At 37.5% G+C, this 12,387-nt stretch overlaps 1 protein-coding gene across 1 annotated transcript in view; it reads right to left on the reverse strand.

The window, feature by feature from the left end:
• LOC139972001 (poly(A) polymerase beta-like) overlaps window positions 1–12,387 on the reverse strand; it is a 44,520-nt gene that overhangs the window by 11,867 nt on the left and 20,266 nt on the right. The window contains exons 2-10 of the mRNA XM_071978864.1: window positions 8,001–8,147; window positions 6,784–6,932; window positions 5,648–5,757; window positions 5,030–5,083; window positions 4,483–4,594; window positions 2,802–2,891; window positions 2,210–2,348; window positions 1,278–1,353; window positions 727–847 (exon numbers count right to left, since the gene is read on the reverse strand). Coding sequence (XP_071834965.1) covers window positions 727–847; window positions 1,278–1,353; window positions 2,210–2,348; window positions 2,802–2,891; window positions 4,483–4,594; window positions 5,030–5,083; window positions 5,648–5,757; window positions 6,784–6,932; window positions 8,001–8,147 — 998 coding nt within the window. The remainder of the gene's footprint in view (window positions 1–726; window positions 848–1,277; window positions 1,354–2,209; window positions 2,349–2,801; window positions 2,892–4,482; window positions 4,595–5,029; window positions 5,084–5,647; window positions 5,758–6,783; window positions 6,933–8,000; window positions 8,148–12,387) is intronic.

Raw genomic sequence — 12,387 nt, forward strand, 5'->3', positions numbered from 1 at the left:
AGCTATGTCTACAATACAACTATCGTAGATCGCAGTTAAACATTCATAAGACTTTTAATTAAGTTATTTAGAAAATCAGTTATTATTCAGTTTTTGCAGACCTGTGTAATATTTGGTAATATTCTTATCAAGCATACCTATGCAAACCTACAACAAGGCTGACTTAATCAAAGCACATTGTATTGAAATATTTATGTTTTACTTTAATATCCAAGAAACAGGAATAAGCTAGTGCACAAACAAATTTGCATTACTCCATGGGAGAGCTACATTCTGCATTCCATTATACACAGGAATTAAACCAATACCTGTCCTTATTGTATAGCTTGTTTTATTCGATTCTGATATTTAGCAAACAATCTCATAATCATGATTACATGCTTCTCTTCACAAAGATTGAGACAAGGAATAGTTTGAATAAGGCAACCTCCCACATTTAAAATAGACTTAACAGTTCATACTCAAAATATTACTGAGATGCATGTGCTTCCACCTACAAAATACTGGGTATAAACTGCATACAGGGGTGGGAGAGGAGGGCTGTGGGGGAGGGAGAAATTAATTTGAAAGTGAAGACAAAAAAAACCCAGCAACACCAAATATGAAATCATCATAAAGCTATAAACTTTTACAATCATGTCAACTCTGTCAATGAATTTTATCGTGTTTTCAAGATGCCTTGGAAAGCCAAAGAGGACAGTAATTGACCATGATCATCATCGTTACCTTCCTTCAGTTCTTGTTCCATGACAGCTTTGGTAGACTGAGTGACGTTGTACGTGGAATTCTGTTGAGGGTACGCTGGCGTGATGATCGGTAATAGATGGAAACGATCCTGGATGTTGACCTGAGGAGAATAAAGAAATAATGTATCTAGTGCAAACATTCTCAACTGGACCATAACCCTGTACACTACTGTCAGGACAATACACCCCACCTCCCTCCTACCCCCCCCCCCCCCACATCTCGAGACATTGTAAGGGATATTATTGCCTTTAATAATTTAAATCCTCTTCTCACTCATTTCCTTCAATATTACCCAGGATCTCAAATTAAAATGTTTCCACACTAAAAATTATAGCCAAGCAAGATGTTACTTACCATGAGATCTCAAACAGCAACCATTATGATTTAAATATTTACACATTTTTAAATCTAGAGATATTCTCTATTTATAGCCGAGCAAACTGTAACCTAGCCTAGGATCCCAAAAAGAAACTCATGATTTAAAAGTATCAAATTAATATCCTTTTATAATCAAGGGAGATGTAACCCACCCTGGGATCCCATACAGGAACATTTAGGTCATTCACGGCTTTCGGCTGCTTCAGTAAAACTGGCTGTGGCCAAGCCCTGTCAAGAAAAATGTGGAGTTGTTTGAAAACTATCTTGAAATCAATTTGCAGTAGGAAGACGGCAAAATAATGACAGAACTTCACATGTTAATGTAAATGGTGTTATCATTTCTTCAACGCAAAACATGTCTTCCATCCATATGTGAGTTTTGCAGAATTCCATTTTGCTGAACAAGGTCAGTTGTGGTGTACCGTGATTTGACAGAACTCTGTTATTGTCACATATTGGTACTAAACACTAACAGTACTGTGTAATACTTTTATCACTTCATCCCAATGATTTTCTCATCAGATTACCCAAATAATACAGTTAATTATACAAGAATATCAATAAATAACAAGAAGAGTGCACTTACTGTAAATAAACTAGTAACAAGATTTGTAATAAAGAAATAAAAACAACAAAAAAACAAAGAGAAGCAAAAGTGGCTTTTCATTGGCAGACAGCCAATACTACAACAATTAGATTCATGTAATTCAATATATCTGCCTTTCTTCAAACCACAAACAACAATTGAAACACATACACTACTGTAATACTAAACTCACCATTGTGTAATGACAAGGAAGAACAATTGAAACACATACACTTATATGATACTTAACTCACCATTGTGTAACAACAAGAAAGAACAATGGAAACACATACATGAATATAATACTAAACTCACCATTGTGTAATGACAAGGAAGAACAATTGAAACACATACATGAATATAATACTAAACTCACCATTGTGTAAAGACAAGAAAGAACAATGGAAACACATACATCAATATAATACTAAACTCACCATTGTGTAACAACAAGAAAGAACAATGGAAACACATACATGAATATAATACTAAACTCACCATTGTGTAAAGACAAGAAAGAATTTGTTGACCAGGGTGGAAGCTGCCACATTAGGGTAGAGCTGACAAGTCCTGGCTACTAACATCGCCCAGGAGACACCACCGAGGAAACCCAAGGCATTGGAATAAATACCCTTCTCTGTGAAGAAAATTGAAGAAGCATAAAATATCAGAACTTGTGACCAATTAATTATCACCATTTATCAATTGTCAGCGATAGTACTCGCTACAAAGAATTTTACCATTCTAAACATCGCTGGACGAAATGAGTTATTATTTTTCATACTCAAAGAAGTGATTAGCTGCTCATTAGTGTTACTGTTTAATAGTAATTACAACTTCCAGACAAGTCTTACAGCAAAGTAGCCTACCACAATGTACATCTGAATTGTCTTAGGATGAGGCTGATATGTTGATGATTGGTTTGATAGACAGTCAATAAAATCTTTCTGCCAGTCACCAAATGGTACTATATATCTGTTATTATGACTCTGTATCGCAGAAGCTGTTTATGTGCAAAAATAACTGGCTGTGTCCTGTTAACAGAACATGACTCATATTTAAGACAAAGATACATCATAAAAACACTTACTTTTGGCCCAGAGTTTGATTGCTCTAAGACACAATCTGAATGTTTCTTTGTTTGGAACCAAGTTCAGTATTTCATCTGTAACTCTACAACCTGCCAAGGCAAACACAGCAAAAACATGATTAGTGTAATTGTCATATAATATTTATCGTACTGTTTTTTATTCCATAAACCTTGAATCAAATACCTCATCTTCATCAATTTTTGGTTTAAATTGTACAATATTATCTATGAGTAATGAAGAAAAACATAAACAGCAATGGTAAGGACAGAGGTGAGAGGAGTGATTTACCCTAAGAGTATTGCGTCCCCACTGAGCACTCATACTTAATATTCACATTGAAGAGGTGGGGACCCACTGCTAACATGTTTCAGTCATGTATGTTAGGTAGAAGGGTAAGCGCACATGCATGTAGACAGGTCAGAGATGAGCGCAGTAAGTACTTGTACACTACTGCATACAGAGTCAATAACACATTTGTAGGTCTGTAGCAGTGCTTCTCTCTTATGTATCTCTGTGGTATAGTAAGTTTGAGCCCAGTAAATGCACTACTGCATACAGAGTCAATGTCACAGTTTAAGGTCTGTAGCAGTGCTTCCCTCTTATATGTCTCTGTGGTATAGTAAGTTTGAGCCCAGTAAATACACTACTGCATACAGTATTAATAACACATTTTAAGGTCTGTAGCAGTCCTTCCCTCTTATGTGTCTCTGTGGTATAGTAAGTTTGAGCCCAGTAAATACACTACTGCATACAGTATCAATAACACATTTTAAGGTCTGTAGCAGTCCTTCCCTCTTATGTATCTCTGTGGTATAGTAAGTTTGAGCCCAGTAAATGCACTACTGCATACAGAGTCAATGTCACAGTTTAAGGTCTGTAGCAGTGCTTCCCTCTTATGTGTCTCTGTGGTATAGTAAGTTTGAGCCCAGTAAATACACTACTGCATACAGTATCAATAACACACTTCAAGGTCTGTAGCAGTTCTTCCCTCTTATGTGTCTCTGTGGTATAGTAAGTTTGAGCCCAGTAAATGCACTACTGCATACAGCATCAATAACACATTTTAAGGTCTGTAGCAGTGTTTCCCTCTTATGTATCTCTGTGGTATAGTAAGTTTGAGCCCAGTAAATGCACTACTGCATACAGCATCAATAACACATTTTAAGGTCTGTAGCAGTGTTTCCCTCTTATGTGTCTCTGTGGTATAGTAAGTTTGAGCCCAGTAAATACACTACTGCATACAGTATCAATAACACACTTCAAGGTCTGTAGCAGTTCTTCCCTCTTATGTGTCTCTGTGGTATAGTAAGTTTGAGCCCAGTAAATGCACTACTGCATACAGCATCAATAACACATTTTAAGGTCTGTAGCAGTGTTTCCCTCTTATGTGTCTTTGTGGTATAGTAAGTTTGAGCCCAGTAAATACACTACTGCATGCAGTATCAATAACACACTTCAAGGTCTGTAGCAGTGTTTCCCTCTTATGTATCTCTGTGGTATAGGAAGTTTTGGCTATTGCAATCTCTAAGCTGTAATTTTAGGATCTTACATCACTTATATGAGTATTTGAGAGCACAACCAACATCACTGACTTTTGTTTACCTTTCTAGTATGGTTCACATGTACAAGCTTGACAAACCAGAGGCCTCTGAAGCCCAGCAATGTAGTCTAAGTGCTTACCATTGAGACTTCTCACACACTTCTGATCCAGGTTCCTAAGGATACTGTCATCTGTAAGGTCCAGGTTTTCGGGAATGGTACGAAGAGCTAACCTTGCAAACAATATATCCATCTGACGAGGGAAGCGAGATACATGTTATACATTATAACATTACAGGGAATCAACAACAAATCTTTAGCAACAGGTCAAAAGAAACTGCTTGAATCAAAGCCAACCATGGAGACTGAAACTAATGGCTGTTTAGGTATGAAGTTAATAATTAATACGATTCCTGAAAATCTGAGATTTGGAATACAACAGATCGCACAAAAGCTGAAAAGTGGCTTAATATTCAGTATATTATGACACCTACTGCATAGTCCTGCTTCATGAAATGTATCCATCCATCCATCTATCCATCCATGAGTGCATCCATACATCCATGATTGCATCCATACATCCACCCAACTGTTTTATTTGATGTCTTGCTCCCCAAGGCTACTTTAATTAGTGGGTCGGTGAGGGGGGAGGGGGGGGTGGTGGCAGGATATGGTAATATTGACTCACCTCTATGTTGTCAAATTCTAACTTAATTACTGGTACATAAGCTCCTTCCACTGGCTGAGGGAGAAAAAGAAAAAAAGGTACTTATTTATTTCAGACATATTTTAAAGATACACTCTCTGTGAAGGCCATGTTTTTGTGCTGAGTAAATATTGATAACAACAGATAGTCAGGTTTAGGCAACAAGGTTGAGGTGTGGGTTGTGATTGAGAGTGGGAATTTTGATATCCCACTTTCATGAGAAACAACAATTTCATGTTAACAATTGGAACAAAATGCTAAGTACTACACCCTCAAGCAGGAACTTAGAACATGATACTCAACTGCCTGACCACAGAACAGAGAAAGCATTATCGAGGTGACAATCTGAGGAAACTTGTAACTTTGAAAACTTGTACAGTGGCGATAAGATTTGCCAGTATAAACCTCCAATATTTGATGTATTTACTGTGCATCAACTATTGCATATTAAAAGCAATGAATGCACACTGTACATACAATATCAGTACTACAGCAGTGCGGAACACACTTATAAACACTGAATCACATGTTCCAAATTTCCACCAACGTCAATAACGACCCGCAATTATGGACTCAAAGTTGCTGACAATGATCACTCACCCTGATGTCCTTTGTGGTCGGCATGGCTTTCAAATTCTCGACAAGACTGCTGAAAAAGTCTGTGCGCTCTATATGAATCGGAGCCACACATAACGTATCTATATCAGCACCTAACAGTAACAAATGGAAAGGAAGGTATGGTTAGTCCTACTACCAATCAGAGTAAGTGTTGGTTGAAACATAGCACTTGAAACAAAAGCAGTCAATCCCTTTGCACCTGGGGAAAGGTGCAGTTTAATATTCACAATTTCACAGCCAAAGAGATCTGACTTTGAATGGCAGAAAATGTAAGGTGACAGAAATAAAAAAAAATCTAATTGAAAATTTCTTAATCTATTATTCTATGAATATTTTTCCCATTAGTTACTAATTAAATCTCTCAAAGTGCTTTGAAAGTAGATGACTACTGTAGAGATGTAAATATTTGTGCGAGACATTCTCTCATCCCCATTATCAACAATGAACTATCAGGAAAGGAATACCACACTATACTGTACACATACCTACATAATGCGGATATAACAATAACTAATAATAACTCACAATGTGTTTTTAACATTTCGATACATTTTCACTTGATTCATTTCATTGGGGTGCATGGATGTACTATCAGGAATCAAGAAGGGGTTACAAACTTATACTGTATATATACATATCTACCTGTACATGAGCATTTCTGAGAGACACACTCTTATTGCTAATATCAATCATGTACTATCAAGAATCATAAATACAAAATATTGTGACGGGAGTGAACATTAAGCAGAATTTTAGAAAAAAAGACCCAAAGAAACATGAATGTTAATGTATTAGCTCTTATTTGTGACTGATGTTGTATCATTGAAAGACGACTTGCTAATAAGTGATTGCAACTGCAGCTTTGAAATGTCATTCTCGGACGACAGTCTGTAAATTTAATATTCTTTCTTTGAAGCAACCGGAGGACCTAGAGCTGCGAAGTAATTCAAATAAACAACATCAACAGCAAACATGGCAGGCTCAACCTAGTCATCAAGGGGTATGTTGAGCTGGAGGTATAGTGTTTTATGTTTATGAAGTAGACACACACACACATAAACACCATTAACAAGATGACTTCCTCTGTACATATTTATCATAGTTGAACAAAGGCACACCTTTAGTATGAACTCCCAATCTGTATGAACCAAAAGTGTAGATTTTGCCACCAACTGTGTCAGCTACACTTGGGGGGAGATTCTTTGCAACTGCAACTTGCTGGATCCAGTCTTTTACGATTCCATCGAGTTTTGACAACACTCGTAATCTGTAGCAAATAAACATGACAAGATCATTAGAGCAAACCAACAAAAAAAATTCATGTATACAGCACCATGTTGACTGAGTTCACTGCAGAAAAGATGTGAGTTCAAGCAAGTCCAAGCTGTTGTCACAAATGTAGCTCTCGGAAGCTTTCGAATCATGTTTTAACTTTTATCCAATAGTTGAGTTACACTGCCACTTGAGTATTTAAACCATCATAGTCAACAAAACACACTCTCAGCTGTACATTAACTCATCCTAAGAGAAGACATGAGACAACAATTCTTTCTCCCCCCCCCCTTCCCTCCTACTTTTGTCAATACTTAATCATGAAGAATAGCAAAGAGATGAACTGATATACTGTACATCAGGGTTGTCCAACCTACGGCCTGCGGGCCACAGTCCGGCCCGCCGCGGTGCGAAATGTTAGTGAGCAGATTTACTGATAACAATTTTAAGGTATATAATCAATCATTCGAACCTTCTGGGTCCAAAAAACTGCATACAGGTGAGTTTGTGTGACACTCTCTCAGCGGAGGGGGGGGGGGGCTGGACTTTATTCATGTTTTATCAGGAAGGAAAATAAATCAGTGCGCTCCACGCGCAGTGTTCATATCTTGTTGCCTTGGGCTTTGGGCGAAAATCGAAAAATCAAGCGTAGGGTTCATGCGGCCTCTCCTTCATCATAAACATTCCATGCGGCCCTCCTCTGCAAAAGGTTGGACAACCCTGCTGTACATTATGGGCATAAAATTTCCCTGCACCTGGACAGGTCTGTGTCTAATAAGCCAATATTGGATGGTAGAATGAGAAGGAAGGTCACTGACCGGGTATGACCGGTCACTGAGGGTGCACAGTGTTAAAAGATTACCAGGGCATACTAGACACGGTAGAATGGGGTGCTAAGGTTGTGGGGAGACAGGAGCGGGGAACAAAGTAAATATATCTGTACCTCTATCAGTTAGTAAGTTTAACAGTCTGCTCGAACTTAGAAGTTTAACAGTCTGCTCGAACTTAGACAAGATTAAGTTTTCTTTAAATGTATTTCAACAAAAATATCAGCAGACCTCACCTGTGATTTAGCTCTTCCTCATTTTCAAAGACGCCGTGAGGTTTGAGAGCCTCGACTAATTGTTCACTGAGTTGGTGATCTTCTGGTTTTGGGCCTGCGAGGGTAATTGGTGAAGTGATACCATATGTCGGTTGCTGAGGGTCAGAGCTGTTGAAATGATCAAGAAAAAAAATGAAATGAGCACTTGAGGCAGAGTCACCCGGTATGCGTCAAGTTTATTTTCAAAGCTGTATTGACCATGTAATGCTTTTAAACAATCTAGAAGTAAAATGTACAAAGGTACAGGGAGGGTTCAATAATGATTTAGGATGGGGGAGGGGGGAGGGGGTGGATATGTGGTACTTTGCTCAAAACTATGGAGTATCAACATGTTCTAAAATGAATGATACACATGTATATGCACAATGTTTTACACTCTTTTTACATAACAACATAATTCATTTCACCAAATTCCAATTAAATCAAAGCAAATGAAAATGTAACTGTTACAATAATAAAATATTACACAGATTGAGGCTGTTCATAATGGTCAAGTATTTTGAAGTTTCGCACTGTAGACCAAATCAAGCCAAACACACCTTCTAGCTTTAATGAATGTTGATCGGGAACACTTTTCCTCATTGATGGGACAGTGATTATGTGGTGACATACTGTACATCTTAACTATATTTCACAGGGCTGACTTTATACTGCAAATGTCATTTTTTCTCAGACTCGTCCAATCAATATCTGATTAGGACTCTTCCAAAGTTGAAATCACTGTTCAATTTTGATGCAAACACTGGACCACATGGACCTAACCATTGTAACACTGAACCAGTAGACAGTTGAATAATTGCCCAAGGTTATCAAATCAAATTGAATTAATGATTCAATCTATCCATTGTTTAATTTGTTGGGGTTGTACTGTATGCCATTGTCACATTTCTACCCAATGTACTAACCCAATGAAGTGAATAAACACACAGTATTGTATATTACAACAAAGGAAGAAACTATTTGGTAAAAAGTAGGTTGAATCAGTTTAAAGCTTTATTTCACTATACCTGTATATTACACCCAATGTGTATATTTGTATACATATGTAAGTATGTACTGATGTACACCTACTTTCATGTATGTATGCATGTATGTATGTAATTTGTTATTTCTATATATATGTGGTTTTACCTGTGTTATAAGTCTAATAATATGATAATATCATTATATAGCTTTCCTAATCTGACTGTTGGTTTAAATTGTTTTCACTTATTTTTCTTATCATTATCTTTTCAAGCCCATTTTCACTTATTCTTCTAACTTTACAGTTTCTGCTTCTACTTTTGCATTTAATTAAACAACATTCCTTTTGTTTTATAATCAGATTATTCTCTCCTTTCTGTTTATGTCATGCAAATTTGTATTCAATATTTGTAAATTTAGGACCTTTAGACCTTTAGGAAGATAAGCTATGGCTTGCCTAGCCACCCTCGAATAAATAAAAATATAAATAAACATAAAAAATATAGCATTTTTCTTGGTATTATACTGTTCGTTGAATTTCAGCTACCACTTGAAGTAACCTTACTTAGGCTAGCACAATATGAAAATAATATAGCAACCGGCCAACAATATAGTTACACTGGTTGCACATGTTGATTTCAACTGACGCCTGAAGCTACAGTACTGTATTACGTTAACCCAACTTTAGCCTTAGTGTCAGCTAGTCCACAACAAAATTTCTGAAAATAGTTCATACATACTGTAGTACAAATTGTCAGGAGGAAAATCTTGAAAATTTCTGGTTTATTATTAGCCCTGCCATTATTGGTTTATCCCAACTTAATTTTAAGGTCTGCTATGTATGTTAACATTTCATGTTGTAAGTACTATAAGCTACAGTATAAGTACAGGAAACAAAACACTTCATCCCCACCAGAGGACTGCTCCCAATATTGAATTATTCATTGACAATAGGAAGATCTCTTCCATTTGAGAAACAAAATTTCTAGGTATTTTAATTGATACTTAGCTGGAATTCTCATGTTCCAAAGGTAGCTCTAGTACAGAATAATATTAAGGAACATAGGCATTATCTATAGAATAAAATCCCTTTCCCTCTTCACAATCTTAAAACTATCTTTATATAGAACACGTTGGCTTTGCCTCATTTGAATTACTGTGCTATTGTTTTTGGTAGCACTTACCCTTTGACTGTTAATCGCAAGGTTTATTATTCAAAAGCGTGCTGCAAGGTTTATTGTGAATGCAGACTACCGTGACAACACATCAACTCTTTTTGGTCAGAACTATGTTTATACTCTGTATTTTTGACATTTATCAATATCAGCTAGGAATTTTTATGTATAAGTTCAAAAGGAATTTAATACCTCCAAATATTTCTACTTACTTCACAATGATAAATGACGTCCATATATATGATACATGAAGTAAAGGGAAATTGTTAAGTCCTCTACAAGTCAACGAACTGTCATATATAAATGGTCCTAAGTTTTGTAATAATTTATTGCTTGTCGACTAGCCTTCATTCCTTCAAAACAGCCCTAAAGAATATTTATTAGATCATTGAACCTTATCCTTTCCCTGTTTGCTATTTGTGCTATCCTACCACTGTTGTTTTTAGAGGTTGGGTCGTGGGTGAGGCATTGAGTTCAGCAGGAGTGGGAGGGAGGGTATGCATGGTTATTAGTTAGTCTATTGGAGTAAGGGGAGTACCCTAGGAATTACAAGTTTTTTTTCTTCTTTATTAAGGTTTTTCAAGGTGGCCTGATCTCCATAAGGTTTTGCTTCTGTCAGGTCTCCTCCACTGCATTTATACAGTTGACTCTTTATCTTGCATACCAGGATTATTTATGTTTTTCTGGACATATTATTTATGTTGTACATATGTTACAACATGTATTTCTCAGTTATTCATGTGAAGTGGAAATATATTTAAAAATTTGTTTTTAAGTATGTCCTAAAGAGAGTTTATCTAACCAAAGTTGACTGTATTGAATACTTAGGTGTTTCTATTACTCATGACCTCAATTGGGAGAGGCATATACAGAGTATCTGCAATAAAGGAAACAGAATCTTGGGAACTTGTCATTTTGCTCTAGAGACGTAAAACTGGCTGCCTACAACAAAGGTCTTCTTAGGCCGGTATTGAGTATTCTGTACTGTCTGGGACCCTCACCAGACTTACAGGAGAACCTTGAAAGGATCCAGAGATGATCCCCTTCTAATTATTTCTTTTAAACCTGGATCTATGACGTCCCTTCTTAAGCATAGTACTTAGTAGACTGACTTTTTCTCTTGAGTAAAGGTGTCTTCAGAATCCTGGTCATAAGATTTGTAGTAATATGCATGATACGCACTTCTGTCAATTGTTTGCTGCGACCAATTGTTATGATAATAGTTTCTTGCCAAACACTGTTAGGTACTGGCATAACCTCTCTACCAGTCTTAATTCTTATCTAGCCTAGTAAAGGCCTAATTCTGTTATTGTTAATCAAATTGGCTCTGCAAAGTACATTAGCACTGGCAGTCATATTTCATATTAAGGCCTGAGTTACACTCAGTAGAAGCTAGCGGACAATAAGCGCGGACAATAGTAGCGGACAATAACAGCGTACATTAGCAGATATCAAAAGCAGAAAAATACTACGGTGTAGTGTAATGACCGTAATTAACCATTATCCTGTCACTGGGTTCTTTAAAGCCAGTCGAGAATATACGTCTTCGATTTTTTAGTCACAGGTATCGCAACAATGTTGGGAATCTCGATAGGTGGTGGGTCAATAACGGATGCTTTGGGTGTGGGATTGAACCAGACAATCCCTGGATCAAGTCCACTGCCCTAGAGGCACTTTTTCGTAGCGGGCGTCAGAGGACCCAGAAAGTAGGCCCAGCGGGAAAACAAAATGCGAAGTTGACATACCTTTTTGGCTTTGTAGCGGGCGTCAGAGCGCTTAGAAAATAGGCCAGCGGGGAAACCAAATACGAATTTAACAGGCCATTTTGGCAAAGAAATTGTTGTTGTAACGGCATACCATGGGGTGTTTTCTAATAGAGGAGGACACCCTCTACCACCCCTCTTCCGCTTCCCCGGGGGCAACTTTTCGTAGCGGGCGTCAGAGGACCCAGAAAGTAGGCCCAGCGGGAAAACAAATACGAATTTAACAGGCCATTTTGGCAAACAAATTGTTGTTGTAACGGCATACCATGGGGTGTTTTCGAGTAGAGGGGGACACCCTCTACCACCCCTCTTCCGCTTCCCCGGGGGCAACTCTTCGTAGCCGGCGTCAGAGGACCCAGAAAGTAGGCCCAACGGGAAAACAAAATGCGAAGTTGACATGCCTTTTGGCAAAGAAATCGTCGTTGTAACGGCATACCATGGGGTGTT

The sequence above is a fragment of the Apostichopus japonicus genome, chromosome 8 (assembly GCF_037975245.1).
Source record: "Apostichopus japonicus isolate 1M-3 chromosome 8, ASM3797524v1, whole genome shotgun sequence".
Lineage (NCBI taxonomy): Eukaryota > Metazoa > Echinodermata > Holothuroidea > Aspidochirotida > Stichopodidae > Apostichopus > Apostichopus japonicus.